Genomic DNA, 17287 nt, shown 5'->3' with positions numbered 1-17287 from the left:
AGGGCCCTGAACATCCCTTCCTGCCTTCCCCTAGGGAGCCAGGGGAGGGGACGGCTGTTCACACACATGCACACGCGTGGACACGTGTGCACACACATGCCAGTTTCGGCTGGCGGCTCCCCTGCAGCCTCGTCTCTGCTGAGAAATCCTCGCCACCTTGGTCAACTCGGGGCTGACCCCACTGTACCAATGGGGAAACTGAGCCTCCTGGGGGGAGGGACGTAGCTGGAGTGGAGCTGGGAACGGTCCCTGAGTGGTGCTGTCTGCTTCCCTGTGGACCAGCAGGTGATGAGACCACACCTGGAAGGTCGCGGGAAGACGGTCTTGACCAGCGTCCTCCCCATCATCTCTGGCCTGAATCTTCCATCTGCTAAACAACCTGCTTGGACCACACCACCTCCAAGTGACAAGGGGGCTCCTGGCCCTGGGCTGAGTGTGGCCCTGGGAGGGAGATCTGATGAATGGGCACCATCCTAGGTTTGGGGACACTGAGGCACCAAGAGGCGGAATTGGCCCCGGCAATCCTGGCAGTGTAGCCCCATGAGTCAAGTTCGGGTGAGCACCTTGGATAAACCTGCCTTGTGTCTGCTGTCCTGATGAAGCGGTCATAACCCTCCCCGACGAACGCCACCCCCAAAAGTCCCTTTCTTCCCACCAAATAGTGTTATGGCGTTAAAGGGACAGAGTTTTGGTTTTCCTCAAAATTTACGTGGTCATCTTTCCACAGGAGGGATTCATACGCCCACGTTCATGGCAGCATTATGCACAAGAACCAAAAGGTGGACGCAATCAGAATGCCCAACAATAGATGGATGGATAAACAGAAAGAGATATTTCCATAGTGAAACATTCAGCCTTAAAAGGAAGTCCTGATACATGCGAAGACAGGATACATGGAAATCAACCAGAGACAAATCACCAAGAGACAAATACTGTGTCATCCTGCTCACGTGAGGTTCCTAAGAGTCCAGTTCATAGAAACCAAGTGGAAAGCTGGGTGCCAGGGGCTGGGGAGGGGGAGAGGGGAGCTGGTGTTTAACGGGGCCTCGCTTTGAGAAGATGAAAGAGTTCTGGAGATGCAGGCTGGTGCTCACACAGCAACATGAATGTTGTCCTTAATACTACTGAACAGGACCCTCAAAACAGTTTAAATGGTAAGCTTTATGTTTTGTATTTGTTGTTGTTCAGTTGCTAAGTCATATCCAACTCTTTGCAAACCCATGGACTGCAGCATGCCCGACTTCCCTGTCCTTCACCATCTCCTGGAGTTTGCTCAAATTCATGTTCATTGAGTCGGTGATGCTATCTAACCATCTCATCCTTTGCTGCCCCCTTCTTTTGCCTTCAGTCTTTCCCAGCATCAGGATTTTTTCCCAATGTTTTGTATATTTTACCACAATTTAAAAATGCTTAAAAACAAAAAAAACAAAAACCAGAAAGGAAGAGATTGTTTAAACTCTGAAGTCCATAGGGGACATGACCAAGGTTGTGTCTGATGTAAGTAGCCAGAAATTTTCTCCTCTGAGAACTTCTCTGGTCTTTAATCTAAGTCTGGGAATCCATAGAAATGTCAGGGCCCATAACGATGGCCTGTATTTTCCTAACTCAGCTGCAAACTCAGGATTCAAACATCCTTAGGCGGAAACTCAACATATACAATTAAAGACGAGGTCCAGCTGTGGGGAGCAGAAGTCCCCCTGCAAACCCTGGACTCCACAAGCAGTCCTTAAAAATCCTGATTTGGCACAACACACCCATTTCACAGATGGGGAGACTGAGACCTGCCTCTGAGTTTTCCATCTCTGCACTTGGTTGCCTCTTAGGCCTTTTGCAAAGTGATCCAGTGCTCACCAAGCATGAAAGGGACACCCAAATCTGAGGTGCTGTGGCCAAGGAAGAGTGTTCCCAAGGCTCTGAGGTGTTCCAGAGTGGAAAAGAGCCTGTCTATGGGGAAGCGGGTCTCTTATCTGCAAACCCCCCACATCCTGGGGTTCGGGGACATGCGCAGAGAGGCAAGGCGTTGCTAGGACACGCTGGTCCTGTTTCACTCGTGTGCCTGCAGCTCTTGGGCCACTTCTGCTGTCCTGAATCAGTTGTGGGGGTAAACACAGCTGTTTCCCCGGTAGGAAAACACCACCATCCCCCAGTTCACGCAGCAGGCCCAAGCCCTCGACTCCCCGGGGAGCGCCTCAGGCCCCCACCACCCCTCATCATGACTCTCATAAACACAGTTCAAACCGGCTCTGTCATCCGCGTCCACAAACTGCCTCAGAGACACAACCCCGAAGGAGCTTAGAAGGGCTGACGAGGTGGGAGACAGGTGGGTGGCTGAGAAAACGACAGCGTGAGACTGGGGACACTGGACACAGAACGCCTGTGAAAAGCAGACAAGCACTCAGCACAGGCTCTGGGCTGGCGCCTTCTGGGGACAGTTGTTCAGTCGCTCAGTCATGTCTGACTCTTGGTGACCCCACGGACTGCAGCACGCCAGGCTTCCCTGTCCTTCACCATCGCCCGGGGTTTGCTCAAATTCATGTCTGTTGATTTGGGGACACTAGGGAGCCACAAACAAGTGGCTTCCGATGACCCCAGGCCACTGAGAAAGGCCTGATGTTTACAGCAGTCTGTTTACAATGTTAGAGGGCTGCAGAGTTTTTGGAAACATCTACTTCCAAAAAAAAAATAAAAAAAGACAGAAATAACCACAAGGTAAAAGGGGCAAGCTTTCAGTTTTTCTAGAAACTTTATCACCAAGAGTCACCAACAGCAAGATAATGGCAAAGCCTTATTTGTCTTCTCATTCTAGCAACTCAATATATATATCTAGCAACTCAATATATATTTACTATATACCGGGCTTCCCAGGTGGCTCAGGGGTAAAGAATCTGCCTGACAATGCAGGAGACGTAAGAGACACAGGTTCGATCCCTGGGTAGGGCTGATCCCCTGGAGGAGGAAATGGCAACCCACCCCAGCATCCTTGCCTGGGAAATACCATGGACAGAGGAGCCTGGTGGGCTATAGTCCGTGGGGTCCCAAAGAGTCAATCAGGTCCCAAAGAGTCAGAACTGAACTCTACATACTAGGAACTCAGTATTTACTGGACTAGAAATGGGCCTTCTAATTCTTCCTGATTATTACTTTTGCCACATTTTGGAAAAACCCAGAAACTTTCAAAGCCCGTTCTTACACACACAGTCACAACGGCAGGCCAAGGGCAGGAGCTGCCCTCATCTTTAGCCCCTGGGGAACCCAGCTGCCTCCTTGCTCTCCTGTCCACACCCGGCCAGCTGAGTCCAAGCTGTATTCGTAGATCAGGAGTGCAGCCCAGAAGTCCCTCTCAACTTATACCTTTACAGTTGTTCAGCGCAAGTCACTTCTGCTGTGTGACCTCGGGCTGCCTCAGCCCCCTCTGTGGCCTAGGCAACCTGCCTGTAAGAGGAGAAGGTGGCAAGTGTCGACTGCTCTTTTGCCTAAGTCCCACTGAGACGCGCCTGAAGGTGAGCACCCAGACACAATGGCCCTGGTGCGCATGCGGTTTCGTTTCTGGAACGCTGTAGCCAGCTCCCTAGCATCACCTCCCCACAGTCCAGAGACGAAACAGGACCAGTCGCTGGCAGGGTGAGAGGACATCCATGCTTTCCATCAAGGAAGAGCTATGACTTGTCCTAGCCCTCGACCCCCGTTGTTATTTAGTCACTCAGTCGTGTCTGACTCTTTGTGACACCATGGACTGTAGCCCGCCAGCCTCCTCTGTCCATGGGATTCTCCAGGCAAGAATACTGGAGTGGGTTGCTGTTTCCTTCTCCGGGGGGTGGGGGGGGGTGTCTTCCCAGCCTGGGGATTGAACCCGCATCTCCTGCATTGGAGACCAGTTCTTTACCACTGAGTCACCTGGGAAGCCCCTGTCCCCCACCACCACCCCCAAACTGCGCCATCAGAGCTGTCCCCAGGAAAAGAACAGAGAGTGTCTGGTGGACAGTCACCCACCGCTGAGCCCTCAGGACCAGCCACACGACCGTCAGCCCTCCGAGGGCGCTGCGGGAGGAGTCATAGGCGAGAAGAGAAGCCGCAGCCGTGAAACACACCAGCACAATTAATATTCCCGTTCCTTGCCTTAGAAGGTGTTAAAGTTAATTGTGACTGATCAAAAAGCTTGTTTGCAGGTTGCTGTTGTCGTGTGTGCGTGTGTGTGTGTGTGTGTGTGTCTTAAAGCTTTCCTTCTCCTCTCCACAGGGGTAGGGGGTACAGATGATTTCTGTGTATTTCTTCTGGGGAAAAAAATGACTTAAAAAAAAAAACCCAGTGACAGAATCCTGATGCTTAAAGACTATGGATTTGGGGCTTTTGACAGTCGGCATACAAACCACTGCGCAAAAAGAAGGAGGAAATGACAGCTGAGTCTCGGTGTCGCTGGGGAAGAGACAACAGACATCTTCCGAGTGACACGCACAGCGGATTCAAGTGTCTATTTTCATCTCCCCGTGTTTACAGGAAAAAGACAGAGGTGTCAGCGGTTCTCTGCGGAGCGGCTTCAATCACACCATAATTACTGCCGAGGAGCGGGTGGGGAAGAAGGGCGAGGAGCTGGGGCGGGGGCGGCCGGGGTGGGGGGAGAGTGGACCGAGGAGGAAGAGGTGGGAACCAAAACAGCTGCAGCCGCTTAAATTTTTCTCATCTGTTTTCCCGAGGCTGCCAGGTTAGCCCAGAAATTGAGCAATTTGGCAGAACTGAGTGGGATCGGCCAACTCGGCCGGAGGTTCGGGTGGGGGGCGGTGGGAGGGCAGAGGTGGAGGTTAAGGCACCTGGACCACTGCCTCTGGTCGTTTGGGTAAGCAGTGTCCAGAGGAAGGGATTCAGAAAGGCCAGGGGAGGGGAGCTGGGCTGGAGCCCAAGAGCTCCCCACTTAGATCCCATGGCCAAGAAGAGAGGCAGTTGCCATGGTGATGGGGAGGCAAGTCCCTGTGGGTTGCTAGCCTTCCTCTATGCTCACGGTGCCCCGCGGGCCCTACCCTGGGAATCAGGGTGGGCCTCTGATGCTGGCCACTCCGGGCTTCTGGGAATGCGAACACCTTTGCCTCACAAGTCTCCCTCCAATCTGGAATGTTCAGTCTGAGCGGAGACTCTGGGAGGTCTGGAGAGGCGGGCGGCAACTCTTAAGTCTTTCTTCGCCAGAAAGTGATGGAGTAAGGAGGAAGTGAGAGAGGAGGGGAGGATGCGAGAGAGATGGGAAGGAGGGAGGAAGATGGAAGAGAGTGGAAGGGAGGAGTGGAGGGGAGAACAGAAGGCAGGTGAGGAGGCGAGTGCGGAGGGAGTCACCGAGGGAAGCGGCAGAGGCGAGACCCATGGGGCCGGGCTGGGGGGAGAAGGTGAGGGACGAACCAGCGCCAGCTCCTTCTCAGCTTCCCTCCTGCCTGCCTCGCCCCCCTTCTCCTCCCCACTGATTTCATTTACTTCACTTAATTAGCCCCCCTCCAGAGTTAAAAAGATAATGTGATAATGACGATGTGAACAGCCACAATACAGCGAAAGCTACTCCATCTGCGGCTTCCCCAGCCCCCGGCCTGCTGACCCCATGGCCCCAAGTGCCACTAACCTGGCCACCCCAGACCTGATACATTAGCACTGCCAGCTTCCTACCCACCCACCCTCCCCCAACCCGGCAAAAAAAAAAAAAAAAAAGCCTTTAACCAATTTCAACTCTAAGCTTTGTAAAATCAATACAAATGACATTTCCCCCTTGTACATCAACCTACGAACAATAGCACCTTCCTGCTCTGCCCTCCATATAATTGACAATTAACAGCTTTTCCCCTGACCGTAGACCAATAAAAGTCTCCTGGGCGAACCGACGATGTCTTCCTCTATTGCCCCTCTTTCTTTCTCACAGTGACTTATTGGGAGTGGAGAAATAAAAAACAAGACCTCCCCCTAAAATTAAGAAGCAACTTTCTTTTCTCACTCCCCAAGTCAGAAAATAGGCAAGGTAGAACTTGCAGAGAGAGAGAAGGTGAGATCCTCTAGCATGCCCACCTTTGCCGGTGGGAGTAGCAGAGCCGGAAAGCAACTTGTCTGAGGATACACAGCAAGCAACTCTCAGGCTAAATGCTATGCTTTTAGAGAAAGCCCCTCAAAGGTGCACACGCAGTGCTTGCGCAGAGTGAGGGCTATGCTCCAGGAATCTTCACCTCAGGTGGATGGTAAGAAGCAAGGGAGTTGGAACTGAGCGCTAACCTCATGGCTCCAATCTTCAAAGTTCAATCTGGGAACAGGTAGGAAGCCTACCTCCAGGCACGGCACCCACTATAGGTCAACACAGAGGTGTTCAATCTGCCCAACAACCCATTTCATGGATGAAGCCTCTCTGAAGAGGCTACGTTGCTTTCCGAAGGGTGATGGAGCCAAGGCAGGCAGTCGAGTCTGGTGCCCAAGCCTGGCCCCTGACACCCGCCCTTCCATGCGCCTCTGCCAGGCCTCCAGGAGGCCGGCCAGCCTCACACCTAAACCACCACCCATCTGGCCACTTGGGGCTGCTCCTGCCACTCACACTGGAAGGCTCCCACTCCTTTCTATCCCACCTTCTTCTACCAGGTAAAGTCTATCCTTCTGCCACCTCTTTCAGGATGCGTTCCCAGAATAGTCCAGTCCACTTGGGTGCCATTTCACAGAGTGATCTCAGGCGATCTGTCCATCGTCAGCACTGTTGATTTACATCCACAATCAGTGATGCCTGCCTTGGACAGAGAAGGGACACGATCGTGGTGCAGACTGGACAGTTCCCAGAGGGCAAAGGCCGCCTTGACCCTTTCAGCATCCCTATGGGACTGCTGCATTCAAGAAGCTCTTCCACTGGGCCAGTTCCTGCTAACATACATGGGCTAGAACCCGGATCTACCCCAGTGCAGAGTTCAAGCCCTCAGCCCTCCACCCCATGCCTCTCTGGGACTCGACATTAGTCCTGATCCTACCACCAACGTGGCTGTGATTTTGAGCCTTGGTTTCCCCGCCTATAAAGCAAGGGCGCTGGGCTCTGGCTCGCCGAGGTCCCTCCGGAGTCTGCCTCAGATAATTTGCGTTGTGCTGCCTCCCAAGGGCAAAGTGAGACAAAAGGACGTTTAATCAGATGTTGGTATAGGTAAGACACAAAGGTAAGAGAGGGTACAAGGGAGCAGCTAATTAGTAATATTGTTCTCCACAAGGTCTTCTGAGACTTTCAATTAGGTTGTTTTTCACAGTAATAGTCTTGTCAAGGAGGGAAAAAAAACACACACAGGAGGCAAAGCCACGTTGCTTCCTTCTTCCCCTTTTGAGATAAATTCAAACAGGTCAGAACCAGAATGATCCAACTCCTGTCCCAACGCCTGCCACATTGCACCTGCAGAAACTGAGCTACCAAGTCCAGGGTCATCAGCCAGGAGCTGTGAACCTGAACTCCATGTGAGAGCCCTGGCATCCTGCCTCAAGGACCAATGCCCTGACCTGAAATCTGCCATCAGTTCTCTTTGGATTTTAGAGTCTCAGTGAAAAACATCCCGAGGGACAAAGAGCCATGACCTTGGCCTGGTTTTCTTTAGCTGTGCCGTCTTTTTAAATTGACCTTAGCAAAGCGAGCTGAACACCTGCTCACACAAGGGACCTTAATCCCACCACCGGTACTCTTAACGGCTGGCTTGCCCCTCCCTCATGGAAGTCAGAAGCACGCACATCACTTCATCACGGGGGACATGAGATCTCCTCAAACGGGATGGGGGTTGGGTGCAGTCGAGACGACCCGATGAGGGACCGAGAGGGAACCATGGGCTCTGCACCTGCTTGGGGACCAGCCTCACCTCCTTCCAGGCCCAGCCAGAGGTGGATATGGGCCGGGCAGCCACTCAGCACCAAGGCAGAGCCCCACCCCAGCATCATGCAAAAAGTCCAGTCCTAAAGGAAATCAACTCTGAATATACATTGGAAGGACTGATGCTGAAGCTGAAGCTCCAGTACTTTGGCCACCTGATGTGAAGAATCCACCCACTGGGAAAGACCCTGATGCTGGGAAAGACTGAAGGCAGGAGGAGAAGGCGGCAACAGAGGATGAGATGGTTGGATGGCATCATCAACTCAACAGACATGAGTTTGAGCAAGCTCTGGGAGATGGTGAAGGACAGAGAAACCTGGTGTGCTGCAGTCCATGGGGTTGCAAAGAGCCAGACACAACTTAGCGACCGAACAACGACCATGTCATGCTCATGTCATGAGACAGGCCCTCAGGCCCTGACTGGCTCATAGCGCCCACCCCTGGCGAGATTCCCACCCTGCCGGGCCCTCTGGCCTCCTCAATGTCACCTTAATGACCACGAAATCGGCCCTACGTGGCCTGCCTCTAAGCCTGGCTGACCCGCCGCCCAGGGCATTGGAGTGCCTGACCTCCGGGCCCTGGGCCCGCCTCCTCTCTCCTCTGTACCTCTCCCTGCTCTGGGGACAGCTCTTCTCCTGATGCCATCAGAAATCAGTGGCCAAGTGTCCCTCATCCCCACTTCACATAAGGGAAACTGTCTGGCAGGGTGAAAGGACTTGCCCAAAGTCAGCCTGGGAGTAGCAACGCTGGAACATGATGGTGGGTGTCAGGGGCCTCTGGGAGCCGAGCCATGCCCCCAGGGGTGGCGACCAGACTTACCCCGGGACTTCATCCCGATGAAGCGGTTTTCCACGATGTCGATGCGGCCCACGCCGTGCTTGCCACTGTGAGAAGAACCATCTGGTCACTGGGGGCCATGTGCAGGGCGTCAGGATTCAAGACTCAGAGGACATCTGAGCCGGGTGAGTTGTCCAACCACCCATTGTACAGGTGGGGCAACTGAGGCCCAAGGAGGGAAGGGATTGCCTGGGACGCACAGCGAGCTCAGTGTGCAACTTCCGTCACCCCCACCTGGGCCTGGCCTGGCGTGGCACCCAGCCTTCCCCACTGCTCAGCTGTCCTTCTAGCCTGGTCCCCAACCCAGCTGAGACCTGGAAAGGCTCAACTGGACCATCCCCGGGGGCAGAAGATGCTCTGGGGTTGTTCCCTTCTAAGGCCCAGGGCCACCGGGACTCTTGTACAGAAGCAAAGGGCCCTACGCCTATAGGGCTGGTGCCAGGGCTGACTGCAGGACGCGGGCCTGTCCTCCTCGGCCCCTAAGGCTCGGGCCGGGGCCACCAGCCACAGCGGTCCAAGCAGGGGCTGGCCAGTGTGTTCCCAGCAGACACTCACGCGACTTCATTCAGGTACAGGAAAAGCTCCAACGCTGTGCTGTGGGTGGTGCCATCCCCGACGTTGGTCACCTTCACGGGGACCCCTAGGGCAAGAGGAGAGGGCAGGGGGCCCACGGTCGGAGCTCAGCGGAGGAGTCTGTGGCTGCCACTCCACCCTCCCCCTCCGCCCGCAACGCCTTAAATGGATGTGACAGATATGGACTCCAAATGACTCCTTGAGAAGCCCAGTGCAGGTTGAGGCCTGCTGGGGAGAGAGAAGGGGCGAGAAAGCCCCCCAGAATGAAAGGGAAAATGCAATAAAAACGCTCTCCCCCACCCTTCCCATTCTCTCTGCCCCTTTTGCATTTAGGGGCTGTGAAATTGGAACCAGGCCCTGAACTAATTGAATTTCACGCTCCGCCATTGTCTTACGATGGAGGACCTTCTGTCCCACCAGTTACCGGGGGGCCCGCCTGGCCGAGGTGTGGCTGAACTCACACACACACACACACACACACACGGCCCCCTGCCGCGTCTGTCAGGCGGACCCCCACGCCCCGACCCCGCACCCCAGATCGGGGCGAGAAGATGCCTGTTTCAGCCGGCGAGCTTTTGGAGGCGCCCGTGAATTCTGAGAAGTCGGGTCTGGGGCGGCAGGAGGAAGGTGACCGCTCGGGAGGGAAGTCAAGGGGGTGGCGGGAGGGGGGCGGTGGGTGGGTTCGGGGTTGACTTTGAATAGCAAGGGGCACTTTCTCGAGCGGTGTGAAATGAGCAATAAATGTATTAGCGGCCTAACAAGAGAGCTGTAACAGTGACAAAGAAAAGCTGTTCAAAGTTGGCGGCTAATCTCCCACCCATCTGCCCAGCTCATTACCATGGAGCCAGCGATCGGATGCCAATCAGGCCTCAATAGCGGCTTTCGAGTCTTTATTAGCCGGGCGCCGCTTGGAGGGGCTTCGCTCAGGGGCTGTCAGCCTGGCCATTCTTAACCCCCATTTCCAGGGGTTTTATAACTTGGTTGTAAATTGCTATTAAATGTAAGTCTGCCCAATAATGAACCTTAAGCCCCTCTGCCCACCGCCCCGCCCCCACCCGCCTCTCCCCTCTCAATTCTCTCCCTCCGGTCCTATTGTCGTCCTTGCAGGGCCTTGGATGAGGCCTGCCCCCAGAGACGAGCAGACATTGCTGCTGCCGCCGCCAGAGAAAGCCTCTTAGCCTTTAAAATAGTTAATAATTAGATTAAAACTTCAAATAAATTAACTAGAGAGTGAATGGGGAGTCGTCAGGGAGGGTTCCTCCGTCTACTTTTTTTTTTTCTAGACAGTCCCCAAATCATTAAAATGGATCACGTTTCTTCTCGGGCTCAGCCCTTGGAGCTGGCCTATCTATTCCTAGAGGAAAAGGGGCCCAGAGCTGGTGTCCAGCGTGCAGGACCGTCTGTGGCCTCCGGCTTACCTCCCACCCTCACCGCTCTCCCCGGCTCCAGGGGATCTGTGGGGGGTGGGGTGCGGCCTGGGTGTACCCCCCATCTTCTCAGAGATGATGCTCAGAGGCCCCACATCCGCACGGCCCTGGGTCACAGAGGGTGGGCATAAGACGGACTCAGTGCTCCAGCTGACCTTAAGGGCCTTAGACTTTAAGGGCTTTTGGTCCCCAGGGGGCCTGACACTCAAGTGTCTGAACTGATGGCAGAGGTGGGGCCAGAACGATGAAAACGCCCATTGGCGCAGCCAGGCCCTTGAGAAAGGCCAGGAGGCCAATGATTAAAGTACCACCATGCTCAAGCACCTATGAGCATCATTTCTGTGGCCTGTTTTACAGGTGAACAAGCCTGAGACCCAAGGTCACACTAGCAGGGGGGAGCTGGGATCTGTCTCTGAGTCCCTCTCCTTCGGCCCCATCCCTGCCTGTGGCTGGAAGGACCAGCCTCCCTGCCTGGAGTCGCCCCCTTCTTGGCTCCTCCAGCTCCTGCCCAGCGCCACTTCCTCCAGGAAGTCTCTCCGATTTCTGCAGCCTCCTGGAAAAGTCCTCTCCTTGGACATCCTGAGCCCTCACCCTGAAGCAGGTCCTGCTCCTTCCATTACCCAGCATGTCTTGCCTTCCCCTCTGTCTTCCAAGGCAAGGTGGGGGTGGGGAGGGTGTCCCTCATGCCAGGCTCAAGGCTGGGCTCTCAGGCCAGGCCAGCAAACGTTCATGTTGGTTGCAGAGAAGATGAGGAGGAAATCAGAACACAAGCGAGTGTGGCAGCAGCTTTGAACCCAGGGTGGGGAGGTAGGGAGATGCACCAGGCAGCTAGCTTAGGAGTAGCTGTGGGGTCAGAGGGGACCCCCAAGGCTGGCTGTCCTACTGGGTGAGCACCTCCTTGGTGACCACTCCTGCACCAGATACACCCCATCCAGATCTCACTCTGTACCGTGAAAACACGAGGCAACGAGTGCTTTTATTCCCAGTTTACAGATGAGGAAACTGAGGCCCAGAAAAGTGGAGTGACTTCGCCAGAATGCTTCCTCCAGACCTGGTGTCCGCCAACCAGGGGACAGCCGCTGGGGTGTTTTCCTCCCAAATCTGAAGGCTTCCATGGATCATGCCATCCGGGGAGGGGGTAGCTGGGAACATTTGAAGACCCCATCTGAAGCCTGGCTTCCGGGAAACACAGGAGGAATACAGAAGGCTCATGCCCAGGGGGATCCCAGGCAAGGAGGGGCAAGGAGCCAGGGCCCCAAAAGTCCACCACGTGGAGTCCTGACTGGGCAGGCACCTACCTTTCTTGAACTCGATCTCGAGCATGTCCGGGCTGTTGGGGGCTTTGGCCGGGTCCTGGGTCTTTGTGTAGAGGCCTGGAGGCGCTTGGTTCTGATAAGACAGAAAGAGGTTGGAGGACAGTGTGTCTGAGCCGAGCTGTGCCAGGTCAGTCTCTTGCAGCCCTCTCCAGAGCCAGGGTCCTGCTGGCACTTGCCATCGGCTGGCCAGTCCAGCCAGCAGGCCGGCCTCCCAGCCCCCCTACCTGGAGCCAGCCCCACTTGCCAGGGGCCTGGGAAACAAAGGGCTCGAGAAATCAGACAATTTTTCCCCTCAACTTGATCTCATCTTTTTCTTCGACGCCCCCACAGCTGGAGGTGGAATAGCAGGAGGAGCCAGTCAGGCAGGAAAAGCGTGACTTTGGGGGAGTGAGGCACTAGGTGGGCTTCCCGGGAGCGGGCGTGGGCACACCCGCGCTCTCTCTCTCTCTCCTCGGCACTGGGAATTGGGGTTTATTCTGCACTGACCGCAAAGCTAATGACTGTGCCTGACCCCAGCAGGTGCTCCGGCAAGGAGAGCCGTCCCTGGGGTCCCCGAGGTTAATACACACAGGGAGAAAAGAGAAGAGTGAAGCAAAACCCCATTTGAAAACACATCAACCTTTATGTATATTTTTTCTTGGGCGTGTTGGAAATTGGGCCTCTTTCTCGACTCGATGCGGTGGTGGAGGGGCGGCTGGCTGCCTGGAACTCCCTAGGTCCCCGCCCCCCCCCACCCCTGCAGGCTGCGGCTTGGACCCTTGCCATGATGAGGCCAGTGGGGCTCTTGGGCCTGACTGCTCAAGTCTGTCCCGTGGGCATCCCAGGGCCCAGCTGTTGTCCACCTGCTGACATCCTGGGAAGTGCAGTCCCTTCAATCCCTGGCTGTCAAAAGCCTGCAAGCATTCCCATGTCACTTTGCATCTGCAGTTCCCTTTGCGTTTTCTGCAGCCCTGGTGGGTGAGGTCAAGAACTGTTCCCCCACCTACTGAGGAAGAACTAGAGGCGGACGGGGACTGTCGGGGCTGTGACGTAGGCTGTGTGGGGGTGGCGGAGACCACATGGCCCAGGGCGGGAAACCCATGAGGCCTTGAACAGTGATGTGATAGATTTCAGAGTGGTGGAAAACACCCCAAAGCCGGGAGTCGAGATGTCAGGCTGTGACAAGTTGCTTTGCCTCTTTGAGCCTCAGTTTTCTCATCTGTAAAATGGGTGGGGAGGGGGAATGATACCTGCTTTTGACTGCTTTGGGCTTCCCTGGCGGCTCAGACAATAAATCTGCCTGCAGTGTGGGAGAACCAGGTTTGATCCCTCAACTGGGAAGATCCAATGGAGAAGGGAATGGCTACCCACTCTAGTACTCTTGCCTGGAGAATCCCACAGAGGGAGGAGCCTGGCAGGCTACCAGACACAACTGAGTGACTAACACTTTCTTTTGACTGCCTTACAATTTAAATACATAGACAGTTTCTATTTCTTACTGGACGTGAAAGTCATCCAAGAAGGTGCCAACTAGGGCCTGGTGCCCTGCAGGTGACAGGATGACTGGAACAGCCTCCTGGTGACACCTGCCTCGGAGAAGAGCTGCTCAGGTGGGGCAGAGAGGTGGGGCCACCGGGACCCCTGAGGTCACTCCCTGTGGTTAGGATGACCAACCATCCTGGCTCCAAACTTGGAGACCCTCCCCCCACCACCCAGTCCTGGGCAAACAGGGACAGTGATCCTTCTAGCTTTACTCCTGGGCTCAGATGGGACTGGGAATAAAGCCCTCATGCCTTCAAAGCTCCTCCGAGGCCAGCTACCATCCCTTCCCGTTTCCCCTTAGCGGGCAGGAGCAGGGACCCAGAACAGACCTCCAAGACAGACCCAAGGAGGGGTGGGGGGCCTCCTTGAGGACCTCCAGCCTGATGGCCCCATGGACCAGGTGGAAAAACCAAGGCCAAAGAAGCCGCCTGTCCCCATCACGCCGCCCCGCCACTGGCCACCCCCCACCCCCACCCCTGGTGTGGGAGTCAGACTGAGGACTCTAGAACGCCCGTCCAGTGCTGTTTCCCGCCCCCACCCGCTCCATGAGAGACAGCACGAGGGATACGGTCAGAGACGTGCCCGGCTCCCCAGACCTAACCAACCGCCACCTTCCCTGGGACCAGGGCTATCCTCGGCCAAAAGGCAAAGTGAAACCAGGGCTTGGGGCCTTTGGGTGACCAACAGGACTTCACAGGTCCTTCCCCACCTGCCGGGGGCTCCTCGCTGACTGTCCAGCCCGGGTTGAACTCCGAGCTGCCTGCCAGGGCTGAGACCCCAGCCCATCCATCTGAACTCGCCTGCCTCCCACCTCCACCCGCACTGGGCCTTCAGACTCAGACCTGGGGCTTGTCACTTTCTCCTGCCGCGCTGGCCGCGAGCACTTAACCGGCCGCGAGCACCGCGAGAATGGGACAGGATGAGAGTGCGTTCGGGAGGAGAGGGGAGGTAGGAAGACCAGGCGGGTCCAGCATCCCCACTCTCTTTGCAGTGGGAAGCAGGACACCCTGACAGCACCGATTAAATAAAATAACTAAATAGAAATAAAGTGACATTTGCTTTGCATTCCGAGGTGGTGGCTCACGCCTGCCTTCTTTTTACTCTGCCTTCCTAAAAGCCCAGTTCAAATGACAAATAGTTTGTTGCTGAGTATCAATACCACCTATTTATCCATCCCAGCGGGAGGGCTCACTTCCAATGTCATCTTGGGTTGTGGGGGGGTGGGGGTGTTGGGGGAGGGAAGAGAGTGAAGGAAAAAAAAAGGAGAGAGAGAGTTGGTGGGGAGGGAGAGGGGATGGGGAGAGGGCGAAAGAAAGCATGAAACAGGGCTGAGAAGGAGAAATTGGAAGCAAATGGCCCATGAAGTAAACCATGATGTAGAGGCATGATCGATGCGGCAAATGGTTTATTCATCCATCAGATATGGCGGGCCGGCGACTGAATGAACTCTTTCACTGTGGGCCGTATGAAGTTAAAGCAAGTAAATTTCTATCTTTCTTCGCATTAGCTGCCTCATTGCCCTTCAATCAGCCCTCATGGAGGCAGAAAATGGCTCCACCATCTGCCTTCAAACCCTCCCCTCGGCAGGTCTCAGGCTTTTTTTGGAGCGGGGGGTTGGGGAGGGAGGGGGCCACTGGTTCCCTGAGCTCGGTCTCCCCAGTGCCTCCAGAGGGGGCCAGGGCTGCCCAGCGTGCAGAGTTCCTCCCCTGTGGGGAGTAGCACCCACCTGGGGCCCTGGGACCTACTGGTGGCAAGGGGCTGCCCTGGCCGCCACCTGCAGCAGGGCAGCCTGGGAAAGCGGAGCTGGAGTGGGCCAGCCCCTGGGTCCCTCGGCTTGGCCCTGCACGTCTCAGCAGGAGTGTGGTCTCCCTACTTCCCCTGGGAGGGCAGAGCAGAGCATCCACTCCTGAGGGAACCTCATCTCCTTCCTCCCCCAAAAAATCTTAGCCGGCCGGAGGAGGGAGAGTGGGACCCCTGGTTCCACGGCTGAGGCCTTGGGCCCTGTGCCAGGACAGGCCAAGGGCTTTCACATCCCAGGAGGCAGGTATTGCCTTGTCCAGCTGTTTGCTTAAGAAGCCAGAGGCTCAGAGATGTTGGGTAGCTTGCCCAAGGTTGCACAGCCATAGAAGCAAAGCCAAGATTCAGACCCAGATCTCTGGGAATGCACTCACCTTCCCACTTGACTAGTGGGTAGAATCCTGAAAAATACACTGGCTAGCACTTCCTTGTCCATGCACTGGCCTCATTAGAAAGGAGGCCCGAGAGGGGAAGGGACCTGCACCCCGCAGTGAGGTAAGAGCGTCATCATAGGCCACAAGAGGAGCCGCTGGGCTCTGTTCAGCCTCCCCGAGCCCCCTGGGCGCTGACTGACTGGCTAATTAGGGGTGGCTGGCCTGAGTGTCGTGGGGTCAGCCAAGCATGAACTGGAAAAGCCTGTGACCAGCAGGCAGCGGCCTTGTGGGGCCATCAGCCCCCAGGGGACGAGGGTGTGGGCTCTGCTGAGTGACACGGCTGGGCTGAGGGCCGAGCGGGTGGGGAGGGGAGGTGTGCGGGCCATTGGGAACCAGAGGCTGCCGGGAGGGCGGGTCATTCCTCTGGGCCTCAGTTTCCTCCCCCAGGACATGAGGAGGTTCAGAGCCGAGGAGAATACAGACCCCAGGCTTGGTTCCAGAAACAGCCCCTGGTACAGGTTAGGTTATCACCAACACCCATCCAGAGGGCCTGGTCCCCACGGGGAGCTCTGCCCAGGACCAGGCTCACTCCACCCTTGCCCAAACCATCCTCTCCAGCTGGCCTTCCTAGATCCTGTGCCCCCCAGCACACCCCCGCCCTGGCCCAGCTGCACAAGGGCCCCTGCCCACCCCCAGCCCACCCCACCCCCAAATCAGCCAGGGAGTGGAGACAGTCCCTGGGGGGACAAAGAGATTTTTTTTTTTTCTTTCTTCCCAGGATAGAGTTCATCCTGCCTCCCCCATCTCCCATGGTGGGCAGGGGGAGACACAAAGGAACCCCTCCACCCCTCCAAAAGAGAGAAAAACCTTAACTTCAAACAGGGCCCCGAGGTCCAGCGGGAGCCAGCTGGGGAGGCTGGGGACCTGGGACCAAGGCGGGCGAGCTGGCGGGTGCGAAGCCCAGGCCCAGACAAACGGGTCCTGAGGCTCCGATCTGTGCCACCTCCCCCTGTGGCAGCAGCCGAGGCAGCCCAAGAGCTGGTGGGCACAGACTGGGCCCTCCCACAAGTGTCTCATCTGCCTAATTGCTTCTTTATTGTCTCACAATCGCACTCTCCGTTCCCTGAAATATTTCCTTCCCCTATTCATCGTGGCAGCAATTAAGAAAAAAAAGAGCGCCAGGGAGGGGGGAGGATCTGAAAAAACGCAGTGAGGAGTGGGCAGGCGACAGGGAGCCCAGTGGGGAGGGTCGGGGAACACAGCCAGGGCTCAGCCCCAGCCCCATACCCGGCCCCCCGTGAAATTTCAAATTAGGCTACAAACACACCAGACCGCGTCGGCACGGAGCAGCCACCACCAAAAGACAGTGGGCTCGGGGGAACGGGGGATTACCTTGGGGTTCTCCAGGATTCCAGCCTCGTAGCTACAGGGGAGAAAGAAGGAAGACAGAGGAGGGGAGTCAGTGTGGGAGGAGCAGAGGGACACACCAAGAGGCGGTCTGCCCTCCCTGAGGTCGCTGGGCTCCGTCCATGAGGGCGGGGACCACAGGTCTGTGGGTCACCACTCCAACATGACCCAGATGGGTGGGTGCTCACCGAGGCC

At 56.0% G+C, this 17287-nt stretch overlaps 1 protein-coding gene across 1 annotated transcript in view; it reads right to left on the bottom strand.

Annotated features, from left to right (window-relative positions):
- ASS1 (argininosuccinate synthase 1) overlaps window positions 1-17287 on the bottom strand; it is a 51997-nt gene that overhangs the window by 11616 nt on the left and 23094 nt on the right. Inside the window, 4 exon segments of the mRNA NM_173892.4 lie at window positions 8660-8724; window positions 9233-9317; window positions 11976-12066; window positions 17078-17108. Of these exon segments, the coding sequence (NP_776317.1) occupies window positions 8660-8724; window positions 9233-9317; window positions 11976-12066; window positions 17078-17108 (272 nt within the window).

Source organism: Bos taurus, chromosome 11 (assembly GCF_002263795.3).
Source record: "Bos taurus isolate L1 Dominette 01449 registration number 42190680 breed Hereford chromosome 11, ARS-UCD2.0, whole genome shotgun sequence".
NCBI lineage: Eukaryota > Metazoa > Chordata > Mammalia > Artiodactyla > Bovidae > Bos > Bos taurus.
The sequence above is the reverse complement of the archived record's forward strand: the minus strand, read 5'-3'. Positions and strand labels throughout refer to the sequence as shown.